Source organism: Garra rufa, chromosome 13 (assembly GCF_049309525.1).
Source record: "Garra rufa chromosome 13, GarRuf1.0, whole genome shotgun sequence".
Taxonomy (NCBI): Eukaryota; Metazoa; Chordata; class Actinopteri; order Cypriniformes; family Cyprinidae; genus Garra; species Garra rufa.
The window spans coordinates 23,837,689-23,856,688 of NC_133373.1; the positions used below are offsets into that span (position 1 = coordinate 23,837,689).

A 19,000-nucleotide genomic window follows, 5' to 3' on the forward strand; every position below is an offset into this window, starting at 1 on the left:
AATTATCTTAAAATAGATCACTTGATTCCTCAGAAATAATTTAATTTTTCAAAAAATAGTGTAGAGCATGTTACTGTACTCACAGTCATCTTTAGGTGTCTGGAAGCTGCCTCCTCTCTTCACTGGAGCTGAGAGGCTGATCCTGTTCAAAGCTGAGGACCGATCCATCTCTAAACTGACACCACCCACTGACACAAAGAGACAAAATGAATGTTCATCCACATACATCAGCATTTAACCATGAATCACCTCTAAAAAAAATAGAGAGTTTCAGTTAACCCATCACACTGATGATATATCAGTCAATCTAGTGTGACAAGTCATGATCAAATTAAAAGAAACATTTTTGGTCTGATGTTGATGAAGGCATATTTAAGCCTTGCTTATAAGAAAACACTGATATAGATAATGCCGTACTGTTTTTTTTCTTCTTATTTTTGTGATTTGAGTGCAAATCATGAGGCGAATGCTTTTAACTTATTTTCAAAATACTTATCATAGGACAATCGCCCTGTGGTAAGACTCAATAGTGCAGTAGCTCTTCTCTGACAGAAGATGGCACTAAAGATCTTTCTTAAGGCTCTTCCTCAGTCTTGATTAAATTGTTGATACAGTCTGAAACACTCAATATGTCCACATAGTGTACACATGTCATGTTTCTCTCTCACAGATAAAGATGTATACCAGACAACCACTTGGACGTTTACGCTCTCTTTCTTTTGATAAAAAATGAGAGCCGGTGTTGATCCAGGTGTCCAATCATCTCCTGTGTTTATCTATGCTCCTCTCTCCTCTTGTATTCCCCGATGTCTGTCTCTCTCTACATCAAACCCCCCCCCCCCCTCAGCTCTGCCACACTATAGAGCTCTGTGGACTTCCTGTTCTCTATAGGGTCATGACCAGACCACACACGGACTGCTCTCTATCTAAACACACACACAGGGCAGAACACACACACTGCTTTCACTCTTCGGAGCTGTAGAGGAGCCATCAATTTATTTCAAACTATCTGCATGTGTGTATACCTTTCTGCTCTTTGATAAAATCTTCTTTACAGTTTTGCATCAGCTGCAGGATCCATTTGTGTTGAGCGACTATACATTGCCACGCCGGGTCACCCGGAGCATGTAGATCCGAGAGATATCTAAGTAAAAAAAACAAAAAAAAACAGAATTGTTAGATCAATATAATTACGTCCTTGTCAGGACCCCCTTAAACCCCTCTCACAATAAGGGGAATGTAATTACTTAAAATAAATAATTAAATATAAAATATTTACACTACCGTTGAAAGGCTTGGGGTCAAAAGTGACAGAAAAGTCTGTTAAAAAATTCTCTCTCAAATAAATGCTTATAAACTTTCTATTCATCAAAGAACCTTGAAAAAAACGTAACATGGTTTCCACAAAAATATAGTTTTAACAGTGATAATAATGAGAAATGCTTCTTGAGCACTAAATCAGTATATTAAAATGACTTCTGAAGGATGTAGCTTTGCCATCACATAAATAAGATTTAAAAATATATTCAAAAATAACAACAACAAAATAGTAGTAATAGTATTTCTCATTGCAACTGTTTTTACCATATACAGTTTTTGATCAAATAAATGCAACTTTAGTAAGCACTTGTTTTGAAAACATGCAAAATATGTGAACGGTTGTGAATATGTTACAATAAAATAAATATTTTTAATTAAATCAAACGTTTTTGAGTTGACTTCCTCACCCTGGCATCAAAAAGCATAAAGATCCCTGTCACATGTGATGAATAACGCTAACCCATTTCTGAAATTGAAGCTTTTCTTAACTTTGTGTCACTGGACACTTTAAAGCTGAGTTTCAGTTCTCTTAGAAAGACTGCAATTAGTCTTGGCAAGTCTCTTATCACACACCTGATATAGCGTTTCTGATCATGCAGAGTGGATGGCGTCTCCAGAAGTTTATCCAAAAGCAGTTTCCTCAGGGCTTCTATCCGCGTCTCCACCTCCGAATACACTGTAAACACAAAAGCAGATCTTTCTTAACATTTACACAGCTAATGGAAAGTAAATAAGAGGATGCGTGTCACATTAACAAATTTTATCAGTCATTATCAGTGAAGATCAGATCACCTTTTTTGAAGACTGGGACCTCTGTGTTCCCAAACAGAGATTTGGCTTTCTCATAATCATTGATAACAACGTCATAATCGCCCTGGAAGGCAAACATATGCATATACGCAGTCAGTTTAGCATTTAGAAATCATTTTTATATATTACAGAGTGTATATACCTTTTGAAAGCTTGGGGTCGGTAAGTATTTGCAATGTTTTTAAAATAAGTCTCATATGCTGAATTTTTAAAATTTAAAATACAGTTGTGATAATATTATTACAATATATAACTGCTTTTTTATTCTTATATATTTTAACATTTATACTACCAGTCAAAAGCTTTTGAACAGTAAGATTTTTAATGTTTTTTAAAGTAGTCTTTCCTGCTCACCAAGTCTGCATTTTATTTCATCCGAAGTACAGCAAAAACAGTAACATTTTGATTTTTTTTTCTATTTAAAATAACTGTTTTCTATTTGAATAATGTAGTAAATGTAATTTATTCCTGTGATTTCAAAGCTGATATTTTTGCATCATTACCTCAGTCACATGATCCTTCAGAAATCATTCTAATATTCTGATTTACTGCTCAAAAACATTTATTATTATTAATTTTTATTATTATTATTATGTTGAAAATTGCCAAGTATATTTTTTTAGGTTTCTTCAATGAATAGAAAGTTCAAAAGAACAGCATTTATCTGAAATAAAAATCTTTTGTAACATTATAAATGCATTTATCATCACTTATGATCAATTTAAAGCATCCTTGCTAAATAAAAGTATTCATTTCTATCATGTCTTTCCCAAATGGTGTAGTGTATAACGTTACAAAAGCTTTTAATTTCACATAAATGCTGATCTTTGGATCTTTCTATTCAAAGAATCTTAAAAAAAAAGTACTCAACTCTTTTTATTTTTGATAATAATAATAATAATTAATAATAATAATAAAAATGTTTCTTGAACAGCAAATCAGCATTTTACAATGATTTCTGCAGGATTATGTGACACTAAAGACTGGAGTAATGATGCTGAAAATGTAACTTTGATCACAGGAATAAATTACATTTTACAATATATTCAAATAGAAAGCAGTTATTTTAAATGGTAAAAATATTTTACAATATTACTGCTTTTGCTGTATTTTGGATCAAATAAATGTATGATTAGTTATCAGAAGAGAATTCTTTAAAAATTATTAAAACTCTTACTGTTCAAAAACTTGACTGGTAGTGTAATTTATAATATTTTCAGCAGCCATTACTCTAGTTTTCAGTGTCAAACAATCCTATTGAAATCATTCTAATACACTGAATTTGGTATTCAAGAAACAAACTTTCCTTATTATTATCATCAATATTGAAAAAAGTTGTGCTGCTTAATATTTCTGTGGAAACTGTGATACATAGATTCTTTGATAAATAGACGTGCATTTATTTGAATTATTTTTCATCAATGTATATAATATAAAAATATATTAGTTTAAAAAAAAAAATCCCAATCCCTAATATCCCTGACCCCAAACTGTTAAACAGAAGTGTAGGTGAAAGCGCTTGAGTGTATATGTATGGGGAATGCCACCTTCTGGATGTTGCGTTCAATGTTGAGTGGCAGGTTAAACAGAAATTTGAATCTCTGAAGGACATTGAGAGCGTTGCGTGTGGAGTCGGCCTTGTCCTTTCTGCCCAACACTTCTTGAAACAGAGTGTCAGCAGTTTCACTTGCTCCTGAGAGGAATGAGCAAATGGAAAGAGATGAGAAAAGGGTGTAGAAGGACAACAGCTGATAAAAAGTGGTTTAATCATCCTCGCTCGGTTTGAAATAAATTCAAGATCTCTTACGCTCCCTCTTCTTGGGTGGTCGGAGCTATTCTGGATTCCCTTTGGTCAGATTTAATAAGAACCAGCCCTCTGACCACTATAAAAGTCTGACCAGCCTTTTTCCCCCCCTATCGAGTCTGTTTGTGATTGGCTGAGAGAGTCAAAGGCAGTAAGTGGATTTGGTAAGAACATACATCTAAATGTACTTGCAAAGATGGGTGGTGAAGTGGAAGAGGAGGGGTTTGGCGATGAAAGCATGTCAGTGTGTGACTGGTTTATTTGTGCGGCCCGCAGGAAACGAGCGTGTTTATTGACCTACCGTCACATGAGAGAATTGACATGGAGATATGATTGGTATATGAGTGGTCTCGAACACACGCGCACACACGCACTCGCAGAAACACGCCGAGGTCTGTGTGAAATGTGTGGCTTTGATGGTCTAAAGAGAATGCATATGCAACTCTGCAATCCTAAATTTAGCCATTTTGTGTAATCGTGTGTGATTTTGAGCATGTGTTTGGTTTTATGTCTTACTGTTAAGGACGTTCTCTAGTCGCTGGGTCATAGAGCCTTCCACCTTCTCAGTGCCGTCTGATTCAAGCTTCTGATGGATAGCTAGAGAACGAAAGGGGGAAAGAGAAAAAAAATGAAATGATTGAGAGCGTTTACACTACTGTTCAAAAGTCTGGGGTCAGTCACTTTTATTTAAAGAATTTAATACTTTTATTCAACAAGGACGCAAAAAATTGATCACTGACGTGACAGTAAAGACATTTAGAACATTTATAATATTACAAAAGATTTTTTTCCCCATAAAAATAATTCTTTTGAATTTTACACTGCCATTCAAAGGTTTGGGATGAGTAAGATTTGTAATGTTTTTTTTTTTTTAAAGAAGTCACTTATGCTCATTAAAGTTCCATTTATTTGGAACTTTATTTATTTATATCCAAAAATAAAGAAAAAAAGTAATATTGTGAAATATTATTGGAATTTAAAATAACAGTTTTCTATTACAATATACTTCAAAAATATAATTTATTTCTGTTGCAAAGCTGAATTTTTATCAGCCATTACTCCAGTCTTCAGTGTCACAAGATCCATCAGAAATCCTTAATATGCTGATTTATTATTAATGTTGGAAACATTAATAATAACAATGTCTCGTTGCTTATTATTTTTTGGAACCTGTGATATTTTTCAGGATTCTTTGATGAATAAAAGGTTAAAAAGAACAGCATTTATTCAAAACAGAAATCTTTTCTAACAATAAAGTCTTTACTATCATTTTTCATCAATTTAACACTTTTCAAACAAATTTCTTTCAAACAAATAAAGAAAGAAAGAAAAAGAAAATTACTAGTAGTGTATATTGTTTAAAAGGTTTATTTTTAAAATAAATGCTGTTCTTTTTAATGTTTTATTCATCAAGTAATCCTGAAAAAAGTAGCACAGGTTCCAAAAAAATAATAAAAAATAAAAATATTAAGCAGCAACTGTATCCAACATTCATAATAAATATAGAATATTAAAATGATTTCTGAAGGATCATGTGACATTAAAGACTGGAGTAATGATGCTGAAAATTCCGCTTTGCATCACAGAAATAAATTCTATTTTAAAGTATATTAAAACAGAAAACCACTATTTTAAATTGCAATAATATTTGACAATATCTCAAAATAAATCATACATTTCTGGTTTTATTTTACTTGATTAAACAGGCTGTGCACATCCAGTGAAGACTTAATACTGGTTATCAGCAAAACAGGGTAACTGCAAGATTAAAATATTCAAGACATATTGGAAGTTTTATTCCAATACATGCATATGTATTAAAATTAGTTTGTGTACTACTAATATATTAATACATATGATTTTGTCAACCAATAATAGATTTTGCTGATATGAAAATAATGCATTACCAAGAAATCTATTTATTGAATGCATTAAATCACTTATTAGTGACTGTGACAAGTGCTGGTATAACCAAAATACAAATAAAAAAAGATATAAAGTAATAAAAATTTTGTGAATAATGGCAACAATCGCAAAATATATTCTTATTTCGAACTATGTATTACTACTCCAACCTGCAATTAAAATATGAACTTACAACCACCTTCAACATTTTACAATATAAACCCCATAATGTAAACACTGTCATAATTCATCAACAGTATAGACCATATCCAACCACTTGGCATAAACGTACAGTATTCCCTGATTGCGAACTGCTCTGAAATGTTGAATGAGCGTATAAAATATAGGATGTCTTTATATCAGAAGATAAAACTTCAAACAAAAAAAACTAAATGAAGTCTATTTTCTCTCTACATCTGGATATGGGAGACTTCTGTACACAATGACGTCAGGGCTAACCTCCGGCTCCCCCCGGGGTCCGGAATGCTGTGTGGTACGCTTCCTCTGTCTCTGAGGTATGTTTTGACTTCTGCCTGGTAAGTTTTGGGAGTCTTCTCTGGGAATCAGCGCAGCTTCCGTTTGCTGCTCTCTCGTTTCCTCTCAGCACAATGACAACCTTATTACAACCTCATCTAAACATTATGACAACCACGCCTTGTTATCCGTCCCCGTGCCTGTCAATCACATGGACATTGGACACGCAGTGCTAAGAATAGTTCTTCTGTTTGACTCGAGACAAGTGACCCGCGACAATCCTACACACACAGACAGATTTGAAAATAGAATCTGTGTGATGACATTGACCTCTGATGAAAGCAGTCGGAGCAGACATATACACCAGTGTACAATGACGTAAAAAGTGCATTTATATTGTCTAGTTGAGCTTTACTTTAATACTTAAAGAGATAGTTCACCCAAAAAGGAAAATTCTGTCATTAATTATTTACCCTCATGTTGTTCCAAACCTGTAAAATCTTTGTTCATCTTCGGAAAACAAATTATGATATTTTTGATGAAACCACGTTCAAGGCACAGAAAGGTAGTAAGGACATCGTTAAAATAGTCCATGTGAGATCAGTGGTTCAACCTTATTTTTTAAACCTACAGTTGAGGTCAAAAGTTAACATCCCCTTGATTCTTAATACTGTGTTGTTACCTGAATGAACCACAGTTGTGTTTTTCTTTATTTAGTGAAAGTTGATCATGAGTCCCTTGTTTGTCCTGAACAGTTAAACTGCCTGCTGTTCTTCAGAAAAAACCTTCAGTTCAACAACTGAGGGACTAGAAAAACCATGCATTAAGAGCCGGGGGTGAAAACTTTTTGAATTTGAAGATCAGGGTCAATTTTACTTATTTTGTCTTTTGTGAAACATGTAACTATCTTCTGTGGCCTCTGAAGTGCACTACTAAATGAAAACATGATATTTAGGCAAAATAAGAAATGGATTCATCTCCGTTCTGTTCAAAAGTTTTCACCCCCGGCTCTTAATGCATATTTTTGTCTTCTGAAGCATCAGTGAGCATTTGAACCTTCTGTAATAGTTGCATATGAGTTCCTCAGTTGTCCTCAGTGTGAAAATATGGATTTCAAAATCATACAGTCATTGTTGGAAAGGGTTCAAATACACAAAAATGCTGGAAAGCCAAAGAATTTGTGGAACCTGAAAGATTTTTCTGAAGAGCAGCAGGCAGTTTAAAAATGTTCAGGACAAACAAGGAACTCATGAACAACTATCACTAAACAAAAAAACAAAAAAAAAACAAAGCTGTGGATCATTCAGGTAACAACACAGTATTAAGAATCAAGTGTATGTAAACTTTTGAACGGGGTCTTTTTTTTATAAATTCAACTATTATTTTCTCTTGTGGACTATATGTATACATCTTTTATGTGAAATATTTTATTCAGGTCAGTACTAAATAAACAATAACACGCATTTTGTATGATCCCCCTATTTTTGGTCAAATAACTAACATTTTGCAGATTCTGAAACAGGGATGTAAACTTTTGACCTCAACTGTACTAGAATACCTTTTATGTGCAAAGAAAACAAAAATAACGACCTTATTCAACAACTTCTCTTCTGTGTTAGTCTTTGACACACATTCACAAGAGTTGTGGCACTCTTGTGAATGTGCGTCAAAGACTGACATCTATTTTAATGATGTTCTTACTACCTTTCTGGGCCTTGAACGTGTCAAGTCTATTGCTGTATATACAGGGTCAGAAAGCTTTCGTATTTAATTAAAAATATATTAATTTGTGTTCTAAAAATGAAAGAAGGTCTTACAGGTTTGGAATGACATGAGGGCAAGTAATTGATGACAAAATAGTGTCATTTTTGGGTGAACTATCCCTTTAATACAGGAACCAACCCAGTGATTTGTCAAAAAGGTCTAAATCCAGGCAGTGCAACAAAATATTACATTATTCAATGAAAATCCAAATAACTTTGTTCAACAATACATTTTGTGGAAAAAAAATTGTCACAATCATGAATGTTTCTATCAGAATAAGATTACATTTCTCAGAGGACTTCCAAGAAACATGGTATGTCATTTAAATCGGAATTTTACACTGACGCTTTGGTAGTCTAATAAAGTGTTCTAGCAAGCTTAACAATTCTTCACCAGAAGTCCACAAAATGTATCCAAAAAGTTCAAAGAGTATTCACAGTATTCACAAATGAAACTTATTATAATCAATTCCAATGTGTTCCCAGTCTTTAATTCACATCAACTCCAAAAGCCGGGACTTAAAAGAAATCCTGAGCTTCCCAATGGTCATTACAACATTGTATTTACACGATGAGTAATTTTAACACAATCACTTCAACATGTCTTAAAGGCAACAAAATCCTCATGGACACAATCCAGTTCCACCCTATATTACTTCCCACGCACTTTTCGGTTTCCCTCAAAAATGCTTCTGTTTCCTTCAGTCAACTGCAAGAAGGCTATTTCATGTTGTCTTTACTTATGTTTCTTTGTTTTTAAAGGTTTTTTAAATGTATACACCAAGCACACATACCTGCAAGAGCATCCTGAGCCTCAAAGAAAGTGCTGAGACCTCCTTTCACATAGGCCAGACTGCCCTCATTTTTCTTACTGGCCTGTTTCTTAAGATTTCCCACTGCCAGACGCAGTTGGTCAAAGCTGCAACAGCAACAAACATCACACCACATCACACCACACACAAATGTATTTTGGCAGATTAACAAATGTACAGACGCATGGGCATGTAGACCGACCTGGTTGAAGAATGGTTCTCAATGAGATACCAGGTGGCAGAGAAATTCTCGCTAGTGAAGTCTCCACTCATACTAGGAAACATGTTCTCCAGATCCTTCAGAGGAACCTTCCCTCTGAAAAACAAAAAACAGAGTTATACACACAGACAGCTGATCTATTAAAACCTATCACGAAAACACCACAGATCATAAACCATCTGCTCTACCACACTAGAGACCACAGAGAAAACCAGACAGGGTACAAACCAGATCTGTCCACATATAAACAGCACTGCAAAAGCCAACCCACTGTGCCTTTTGATGTGTCACAGAATAGACTGATGAAATACATATGACTCACAAACTGCTGAAAAGTTTGGGTATAGTAAGATTTATTTTTTTGAAAGAAATATGAAAATCAGCTTATTAGAATGATTTCTGAAGGATCACGTGACACTGAAGGCTGCTGAAAATTCATCTTTGTCTTCACAGGAATAAATTACATTTTAAAATATATTAAATATTATTTTAAATTGTAGTAATATTTCACAAATGACTGTTTTTCTGTATTTTTGGCCAAATAATATTTATCCACCCCAAACTTTTGAACTCTAGAGTACTTTATCTGACTGAATATATAGATATAAATGAGTAAATGGTTAGAGGTCCTGCAGAGGTCAGGGAAAGGAAGACTTTAACTTCCTATTCAAGGAAATGGTGTACCAATGACATCACCCAGGTAGAAGACATACACACAATGGGCTGTTTCTACTTTCTGCTGAACCTCCTTCCTTATAAACACAGCAGTCCACTTCTATAAACACAGGGCAGTGCTTTTTGGGTGAAGTGTGTGATGAAATGCATTTGTTTTGGTCTATGTGAGTGTGTTCTAATCAGACAGTCAGAAATGAAGCACATGTGTGTAAGTCGAGTACAGCAATGCATGTGCTTCGATGTAGGTGTAAATGTATTACTTATTAAGTTCATAAGAGGACAACAGAAACTCAATTGTGAATGTTTTTTTACTTGTCTATTTCAATGCCCAAAGGGTTGGCCGGCCTCAACGAGAGAGGAGAGATCCCTTTGTTGCGATCGGTCCTCATGTCATAGTAATTCAACTCATCAACCCAGACCGCAGACTGATCCAGAATGCCTAAACACAAAAAAAACCATGCACATACTCAGTGGTTGAATGCTTAAAATCCATTGCCATCTTCAAAGAGCGTATGTGTACATTTGAAGAGTGTGTACTCAATCAAACCGAAATCGTGATTTCGCCTATAACGGGAATTGAGTGTGTTTATTTGCACAACAACATGCTGACGACACAAAAAAAAGAAAGAAACCTGTTTACATGAGATCAAAAATTATCAGGATTTTTTTATTTGACATCAAACATAAACTGACTGCAATTGGGATAAAACCAGGTGTGCTAATCGTTTTTTGATTAAGCAGACTTTTCCACAATGAAAGGACACAGTTTAAGGTGTTTACAAGACCTTACAAGTTTTCAGAGTTAAGTATAATTAGTGTAAGATTGGGCATTGTAAACATGCTTGCTCACAGAAAGTGAGTTTGAGGTCACTGTAAGTGTGTGTGTCTTACCGATCCTCTCAGGTTTGAGCAGTTTAAAGGAGACCGTGGATGTCCCTCGGCCTCCGCTCTTTGTGGTGACGATGATCTCGCCCTTGTCATCTTTAGCAGGACCCACTCGACACACTATCTTACTAGCAGACATCCATTCTGCTGTCAGCAAACAGTTATGACCACAGATAGACAGACCTGAACGAAAGAGACAGACAAAGACCAAAATAAGTCATTTGATGTGACCAATTAAATTCTACATTATTATATTGTAGATCAGGTCTGTAAAAATAAAAAATACTGTGTGTGTGTGTGTGTGTTTTGCTACTGTTTAATTACCATAAATATCTGTTGAATATATACTACCAGTCAAAAGTATTTGAACAGTAAGATCTTTAATGTTTTTTAAAGAAGTCTCTTCTGCTCACCAAGCCTGCATTAATTTAATCCAAAGTACTGCAAGTCACATTTTGAAATATTTTTACTATTTAAAATAACTTATTTCAAAGCTAATTTTTTTGCATCATTACTCCAGTCACATGATCGTTCAGAAATCATTCTAATATTCTGATTTGCTGCTCAAAAAAACATTATTATTATTATGTTAAAAATAGCTGAGTAAATCTTTTTCAGGTTTCTTTGATGAATAGAAAGTTTAAAAGAACAGCATTTACCTGAAATAGAAATCTTCTGCAACATTATAAATGTCTTCATCACCACTTTTGATCAATTTAAAGCATCCCTGCTTAATAAAAGTATTAATCTCTATCATTTCTTTCCCCCCAAAAAATGATACTTTATAAAAATTATACTGACTCCAAGCTTTTGAATGGTATAGTGTATAATGTTACAATAGCTTTTTATTTCAGATAAATCCTGATCTTTGGCTCTTTCTATCCATCAAAGAATCCTGAAAAAAAAATTACTCAACTGTTTTAAATATTGATAATATTAAATGTTTCTTAAACAGCAAGTCAGCATATTAGAATAATTTCTGAAGGATCATAGCTTTGATCACAGAAGCACAGCAAGTTATTGCAAATAATAAAATATTTATATTTTACTGTTTACTTTGATTAAAATAAAATGCGGGCTTGGTGATCATGTTTAAAAAAAAAAAAAAACATTAAAAACTTTTGGTAGTGTAGCTAACAATAAAAAATACGTATTTTTATACTGATATACAAACAAATTATTACTTCAGCTTTTAGTTTCTCCTTTCGTTTTACAGATTCACAGTTGCAGACTCATAAAAATATTATGAAGCATTTATTTAAACCATGCCAAGAACTGATTTATTTTTCCCTAGATTTCATAGACTGATCATTTCTATATGAAGACACTTATTTCAACAGTTGCATGTTCGAGCATTTTGTTCAGTTAGAAGAAAATGTGTGGAAATTAGAAAAGTATTCAGATGTTTGAGGTAAATACGATTTTTTAATGTTTTTGTAAGCTGTTCTGTGGTCATAAAGATTGCATTTATTTAATCAAATTTAAATGTAAAAAATACTATTTATTATCACTTATTTATTATTACTTATGGACATATTTTGTAAATTTCCTAATGTAAAAATATAAAAACGTAGTAATATGTAATTCGGACAATTTTAAAGGCTATTTTCAAATAGTTTTATCTCGGCTAAATATTGTCCTATACTAACAAACCAAACATCCATAGAAAGCCTATTAATTCAGCTTTCAGATTATATTTTTCAGAATTTTCTGATAAAGTTCAAAATAGCATTTATCTGAAATAGAATTTTTTGTCACATGTCTTTAATCTCACTTATGATCAATTTAATGCGCCCTTGATGAATAAAAAGATTTTTTATTTCTTTGAAAAAAAAAAAAAACAAAGCTTTGAACAGTGTATGTTAGTTCAAAAGGAGAGTGTGTATCTGTAATGCAAAGGTTATGTGCATGTTTATTACCTATGAGATCATTGGGTCCGGTTCCCAGGTTCTCTCCACGAATAGTGACTTTTGTCCATGGTGCACCCTCGTTAGGTGAGATGCCAGTCACCAAGGGAGGCTGGCGTGCACGAGACATTCTTCACAAACCTAAATGAGACACAGGTAAACGCTAAGTGTTTTGTTTAGATTTAGTAGACATTCTCAACACTGCTGAAGATGACACATTAAAACATTTAGTGCATTTAAAGACTATTTTGACATGAACTAATAAATTTAGCCATCCAGCTCACACTGAGCGAGCGTGTTACTGTTCGGACTCGGAGTGACACAGATACTGCACTATATACAATATGACTAGTAGTTCAGCAATCAAGGCATTTTTTCCTGCGGCTTTTGCACTGTCACAAACGCTCGCTCTCGTATACAAACACCCACACGGAGCACAAGACTGACAGCTCCAGGGCGGTTTGCGTGCAAGACCCCATGGCTGTCTCTGTGTGGTCTGGGAGGGCGTGTTTCTGTGTCTGTGTGGTCTCTGGCATGGGCCAGAGAGAGAGATAAAGGGGGACAGGGTGATGGTTGAGTTCTACAGCCGACCTCAGAGTCCACAGTGCAGATTCAAAAGACATCTTGCTGGGTCTAGCAATAATATAAACTGGGTGTCTGACATGTATATTCACTGCAGAACTTTTACGGTGATGCCAATATCTTGGGAAGTAGTTCAATTGTCTTCATATAGGTCATATATAGGTCAATGATGCTCTTTTTTATCTGAATGTCCATTAAAATGCAATTCATGCATACTATGATTTACATACACCTTTTTTATGATGAGCATGTTTTAATTAAAAACTCAAAAGCGTACCAAAAATTGTCAAGGTGACAATAAAAGTTTTGAAAATGCGCTACCAGTCAAAAGTTTTTGAACAGTAAGATTTTTTTTGTTGTTTTTTTTAAAGAAGTCTCTTCTGCTCAACAAACCTGATTTTAATCTAAAAATAGAGCAAAAGCAGTAATATTGTGAAATATTTTTACTATTTAAAATAACTGTTTTGTATTTGAATATATTTTAAAATGTAATTTATTCTTGTGATCAAACTAATTTTTCAGCATCATTTCTCCAGTCTTCAGTGTCACGTTTCTTTATTATTATCAATATTTAAAACAGATCCAAAGATCAGCATTAATCTGAAATAAAAAGCTTTTGTAACATTATACACTATACCATTCAAAAGCTTAGAGTCAGTATAATTTTTAGGCAAGAAATGATAGAAATTAAGACTTTCATTTAGCAGGGGTGTTTTAAATTGATCAAAAGTGATGATAAAGACATTTATAATGTTACAAAAGATTTCTATTTCAGATAAATGCTGTTATTCTGGGCTTTCTATTCATCAAAGAAACCTGAAAAAATATACTCAGCAGCTGTTTTTAACATAATAATCATAATAATAAATGTTTTTTGAGCAGCAAATCAGAATATTAGAATGATTACTGAAGGATCTTGTGACTAGAGTAATGATGCTAAAAATTTAGCTTTGAAATCACAGGAATAAATTACATTTTAAAATATATTAAAATAGAAAACAGCTATTTTAAATAGTAAAGTCTCTTTTAAAAACATTAAAAATCTTACTGTTCAAAAACTTTTGACTGGTACTGTAAATTAAGAAGAAATGGGGAAAGAACAATCCATTAAGTAGTTTTTTTTTATTATTTGACAAAAAAGAAAGAAGAAAAGAAAGAAAGAAAAGAAAGAGAGAGCCAAATGGTGAGGGAAAAAACAAATCACATAAAACAAACAATTAAAATTATACTTTAACTTCAAAAAATGTCTGCTGTTAAGTTACAGCAAAATCAGGTGTAAGTGAAAATGGTAAAACACACACAGTCACACACACACACACACACACACACACACACACACACACTCTTCTATGTGGCAACATTTGGAATTGATTGACTGCTTAGATGATTGACACCTGAAAGTCTCTATGGAATAAGGAGCTTGTCTCAGACAAATTACGAAGCACCGTCCTATCAACACTCAGCCCCCTTCATAAACACAGTGACCCCCCACCTACAGCACACACTCTCTCAGCAGGAGAAATTAACACTTGAGACATAATAGCAGGAGCTTGAACAAACTATTTAACATGAGAGCATCATACTGCTGACTGCATACAATTTTTTGACATTTACAAAATTACTACTTAGTGATTTTTTTAGACACAGTAGTATACATTTTAAATATGTGACCCTGACCAACAATACATTGTGTGGGTCAAAATTATCTATTTTTCTTTAATGCCAAAAATCATTAGGATCTTAAGTAAAGATCATGTTCCATGAAGATGTTTTGTAAATTTCCTACCGTAAATATATCAGAACTTAATTTTTGATTAGCAATATGCACTGCTAAAAACTACATTTGGACAACTTTAAAGGCAATTTTCCTCAACATTTAGATTTTTTAGCACCCTCAGATTGCAGATTTTTTTAAGAGTAAAGAGTACAAATATTGTCCTATCCTAACAAACCATAAATCAATGGAAAACGTATTTATTTAGCTACCCTTATGACTGGTTTTGAGGTGCAAGGTTACATATTGGACATGATATTAATTATTTTGCAAGAATTGAATTAATTGCAGCAATTTTGTGTTTGCAAGACATGTTAAATACATTTACTGCAACAGGAAGTACAGCTCAAAAAGTCAAAGCCAGTGAACAACAATTAGCAAAAATAGAAAACATGCATTCAACAATCAACACATGAAAAGAGGATAATTAACTAGCATTAATAATTTAGCTATACTCTGATTTCAATTTACATTATGACTTCAGCTATAACAATACATCAAAAGAAAACCAAGCTCTTGCAAAGCAAGATGGGCCCTGGGTTGCATTTTAAGTTGCTGCTATTATTTAACACTGACAATCATGAAAAAAAACACAAGATGAGATGAAGATAAAGTTGCACTGAAGATGAGACGGAAGAAAAGCAGTAACAGAACATGTCTGAATGCTCATTTAGTTTCAAGACCCCAAAACAAAACAAGATGTTAGATCTGTCGTAGATACGAAACCAAACCAAATGATGCAAATCATACTGATTGCACATTAAAAGTATCTACTCAAATCAAACCAAATTTGACTTACAAAATCTTACCTTGCTAAAATTATTATGCATGCATAATGTAGCTGTGTGATGAGTTTGTAATTACTGACAATGTAATAAACATAATAAACGCAGTTTATCCGTTTTAATTACAAACATGAAGATAATAAATATAACTCATTTACATACATTATAGTACGGTTCTCAAACTAAATATGAAAACAAACAGCAGCTCTGACAGCTTGTAATAGCTGACAATAGCTGACTGGCTAATGCTAAAAACAACCTGACAGGAATGACAAGCCGACGACAACGGATATATTGAGACTATAGCTCTTCCACACAATAAAAACCCTGCTTTAATACCTGCAAAGCAAAGTAGAATAAAACATTGCGATTACTTACAGGTGTAAAAGCAGTGAAGACAATCTGTATACAACGCTTCTTTCCTCTGAATAACAGTTCCGGTTTAGATGCTGCGGCCACGCCCACACGACGAATCACATGACATGACATGTGTAATGCACTTCATCATATTGAGCCACAGAGTGAAGATGTGTATTAAACTGAAATGTCAATTTAAAGTAAATGGTATATCCGCTTTATTTTAAACGTGTAAATGTCTACAAATGACAGGACAGTCACGACTGAATCTGTTGTGGGTGCGTCGAATAAAAGTCAAAAAGGAAACAAAACGATTAAAAATCCTGCACACCACTCTTAACTTTAATATACAACGTTTCGGTAGATTGTGTCCTGACGGAAACATTGCATATTAAAGTTATTTAGTATGAATCTACAATTTCTTATTCTTTTATTTTGAACTGAATTACCCATCATTAAATATAAATGAAACCTTAATTTTAAATACAAATGCACAATAATGATGAAAACAAGAGATAGATAGATGCTAGATGTGTCATGATATTTCTAGTTATTTAAATGAACAATTCAAATTCGAATTACGTTTATAACTTTAAAGTTATAAATAATTTCATATAATAGGTCTATAGAACATTATGCTCCAGATTTTATTTTGAGTTTCATGCTGTGATGCAACACTTAATTTAACCAATTTTATTTCAGTTACACAAAGTTTGACATCAAAGTCATCCTGTGAGGTCACATGTAGATTATGAACCATTTTCACAGTGCATATGGCGTTACTTCCACTTGTTCTGGGAAAGCGCCGCACCATAACACCACACAACACAGACCACCCAAGCACTGTGCGCCATTATGCCCTCTCTTATCTGCTTAAATAGTGCACGGCAGAGATACTTTCCCTCAGATAAGGTCTTTCTGGCCTCTTGGGAACGTCAATTTTTCAATCATTCTGAACTAATCTGAGAAATCGAATCCAATTTGACTTTCTTGCGGCCTTAACGCGCTGTGTTGCGTGTGACGGCACCACAGGGGATGTTCAGCAGAGTAAACACGTCATGTAGCCTCGGCTATTTTCTCAAGAGGGCCACCGCCAAAGATCCATCCAGCTAATTAACAGAGAAAATGTTAGTAAAATAAGATAACTCACTTAAGATCTCCACTGTTTGTTTGTTCAGTTTACCCACTGCTGATGATGGTTCCACATTCCTGATATGAGAGTGGCAATTACTACACCATGGGTCACAACACAGCAATAAGACTCAAACTGACCTCAGATATCAGCATTATGGTACAGAGTGAGAGTGGAAGAGACAAATAATACAGATTTTTTTGGGGGGGGGGGGGGGGGGGGGGTTATGAATCAGTGCTGATTCATGGTTACTTTTGGGATAAACATGTTTTTTGAAAATCACTTTCACACTGTGTGCATATGATGGGAGCAGAAGAATGAAATTTCTCTACATTATTGTTCTGCTTGAATGTGTTCGTCAGTGTGTTCCCATGGGTCCTGAGCCAGCACAGGAAATACTGTGAATAGGCTTCCTATTACACACACACACACACACACACACACACACACACACACACACACACACACACACACACACACACACACACACACACACACACACACACACACACACACACACACACACACCTAAACATTACTCTCACAGAGCACTGTTACTGTAATAACATTATTTTGAGCTCTTGACGTCTTGATAAACTGCATAGTGCAATGAAGTTAATAAGTTGCATTGATACTGTACATAAGAAGATAAGATCCCATAGCACTAAAACAGTTTTAAAATAATTTAACAGGGATTTTTGTAGGACCTCTAGGTCTCTTTCAGGCACTTTAAAAGTTAGGTTATGCAGCCTGAATAGTTTACTATTTCTCTTTAGGTATTTAGTTATATGTAATGTATATATTAATGAATTGTATTTTTATTTGCAAGGGCAATATATTTGTAAATATTCTGAATAATCTGTATTATAGAACACAATTGTGAGAGACATTTGTGGTTTATTTTGGTATATTGTATACATTACAGTCAACTGTTTTGAACAGTAAGAATTTTAATGTTTTTTTAAAGAATTATATTGTGAAAAATGTTTACTATTTAAAATAACTGCGTTCTATTTGAATATATTTTAAAATGTAATTTATTCCTGTGATCAAAGCTAAATTTTCAGCATCATTACTCAAGTCTTCAGTGACACATCATCCTTCAGAAATCGTTTTAATATGCTGATTTGCTGTTCAAGAAACATGTATTATTATTATTATTATTATCAATATTTAAAACATTTAAGTGCATTTTTTCACAATTCTTTGATGAATAGAAAGCTTTTGTAACATTACACACTATACCATTCAAAAGCTTGGAGTCAGTAACTGTTTTAAAGAAATTATAAATTAATACTTTTATTTAGCAAGTATGCTTTAAATTGATCATAATCATATTATCATAATTTGATGATGATAAAGGCATTCATAATGTTACAAAAGATTTCTATTTCAGATAAATGCTGTTCTTATGAACTTTTAATTCATCAAAGAAACAAAAAAATCTACTTTTCAACATAATAATTGTAAATGTTTTTGAGCAGCAAATCAGAATATTAGAATGATTTCTGAAGGATCATGTGACTAAGTAATAATGCTAAAAAAATTAAGCTTTGAAATCACAGGAATAAATTAAATTTTAAAATATGTTAAAATAGAAAGCAGTTATTTTAAACAGTAAAAATATTTCATAATTTGTCTGCTTTTGCTGTACTTTGGATCAAATAAATGCAGGCTTGATGAGCAGAAGAGACTTTAAAAAAAATTTGAAAATATTACTGTTCAAAAACTTTTGACTGGTTGTGTATTATTTTTTTATCCTATGTTTAACGCACATTGTGCTAACACCTACTAT

The 19,000-nt window shown here is 33.5% G+C and overlaps 1 protein-coding gene across 1 annotated transcript in view; it reads right to left on the reverse strand.

Annotated features, from left to right (window-relative positions):
• exoc2 (exocyst complex component 2) overlaps positions 1-16,181 on the reverse strand; it is a 37,903-nt gene extending 21,722 nt beyond the window's left edge. Inside the window, exons 1-12 of the mRNA XM_073816373.1 lie at positions 16,095-16,181; positions 12,588-12,716; positions 10,675-10,851; positions 10,096-10,222; positions 9,091-9,204; positions 8,871-8,995; positions 4,451-4,531; positions 3,678-3,823; positions 2,113-2,194; positions 1,894-1,996; positions 1,026-1,144; positions 84-188 (exon numbers count right to left, since the gene is read on the reverse strand). Coding sequence (XP_073672474.1) covers positions 84-188; positions 1,026-1,144; positions 1,894-1,996; positions 2,113-2,194; positions 3,678-3,823; positions 4,451-4,531; positions 8,871-8,995; positions 9,091-9,204; positions 10,096-10,222; positions 10,675-10,851; positions 12,588-12,705 — 1,297 coding nt within the window. The 5' untranslated portion in view covers positions 12,706-12,716; positions 16,095-16,181. The remainder of the gene's footprint in view (positions 1-83; positions 189-1,025; positions 1,145-1,893; positions 1,997-2,112; positions 2,195-3,677; positions 3,824-4,450; positions 4,532-8,870; positions 8,996-9,090; positions 9,205-10,095; positions 10,223-10,674; positions 10,852-12,587; positions 12,717-16,094) is intronic.
• Between the last annotated feature and the right edge of the window lie 2,819 nt (positions 16,182-19,000).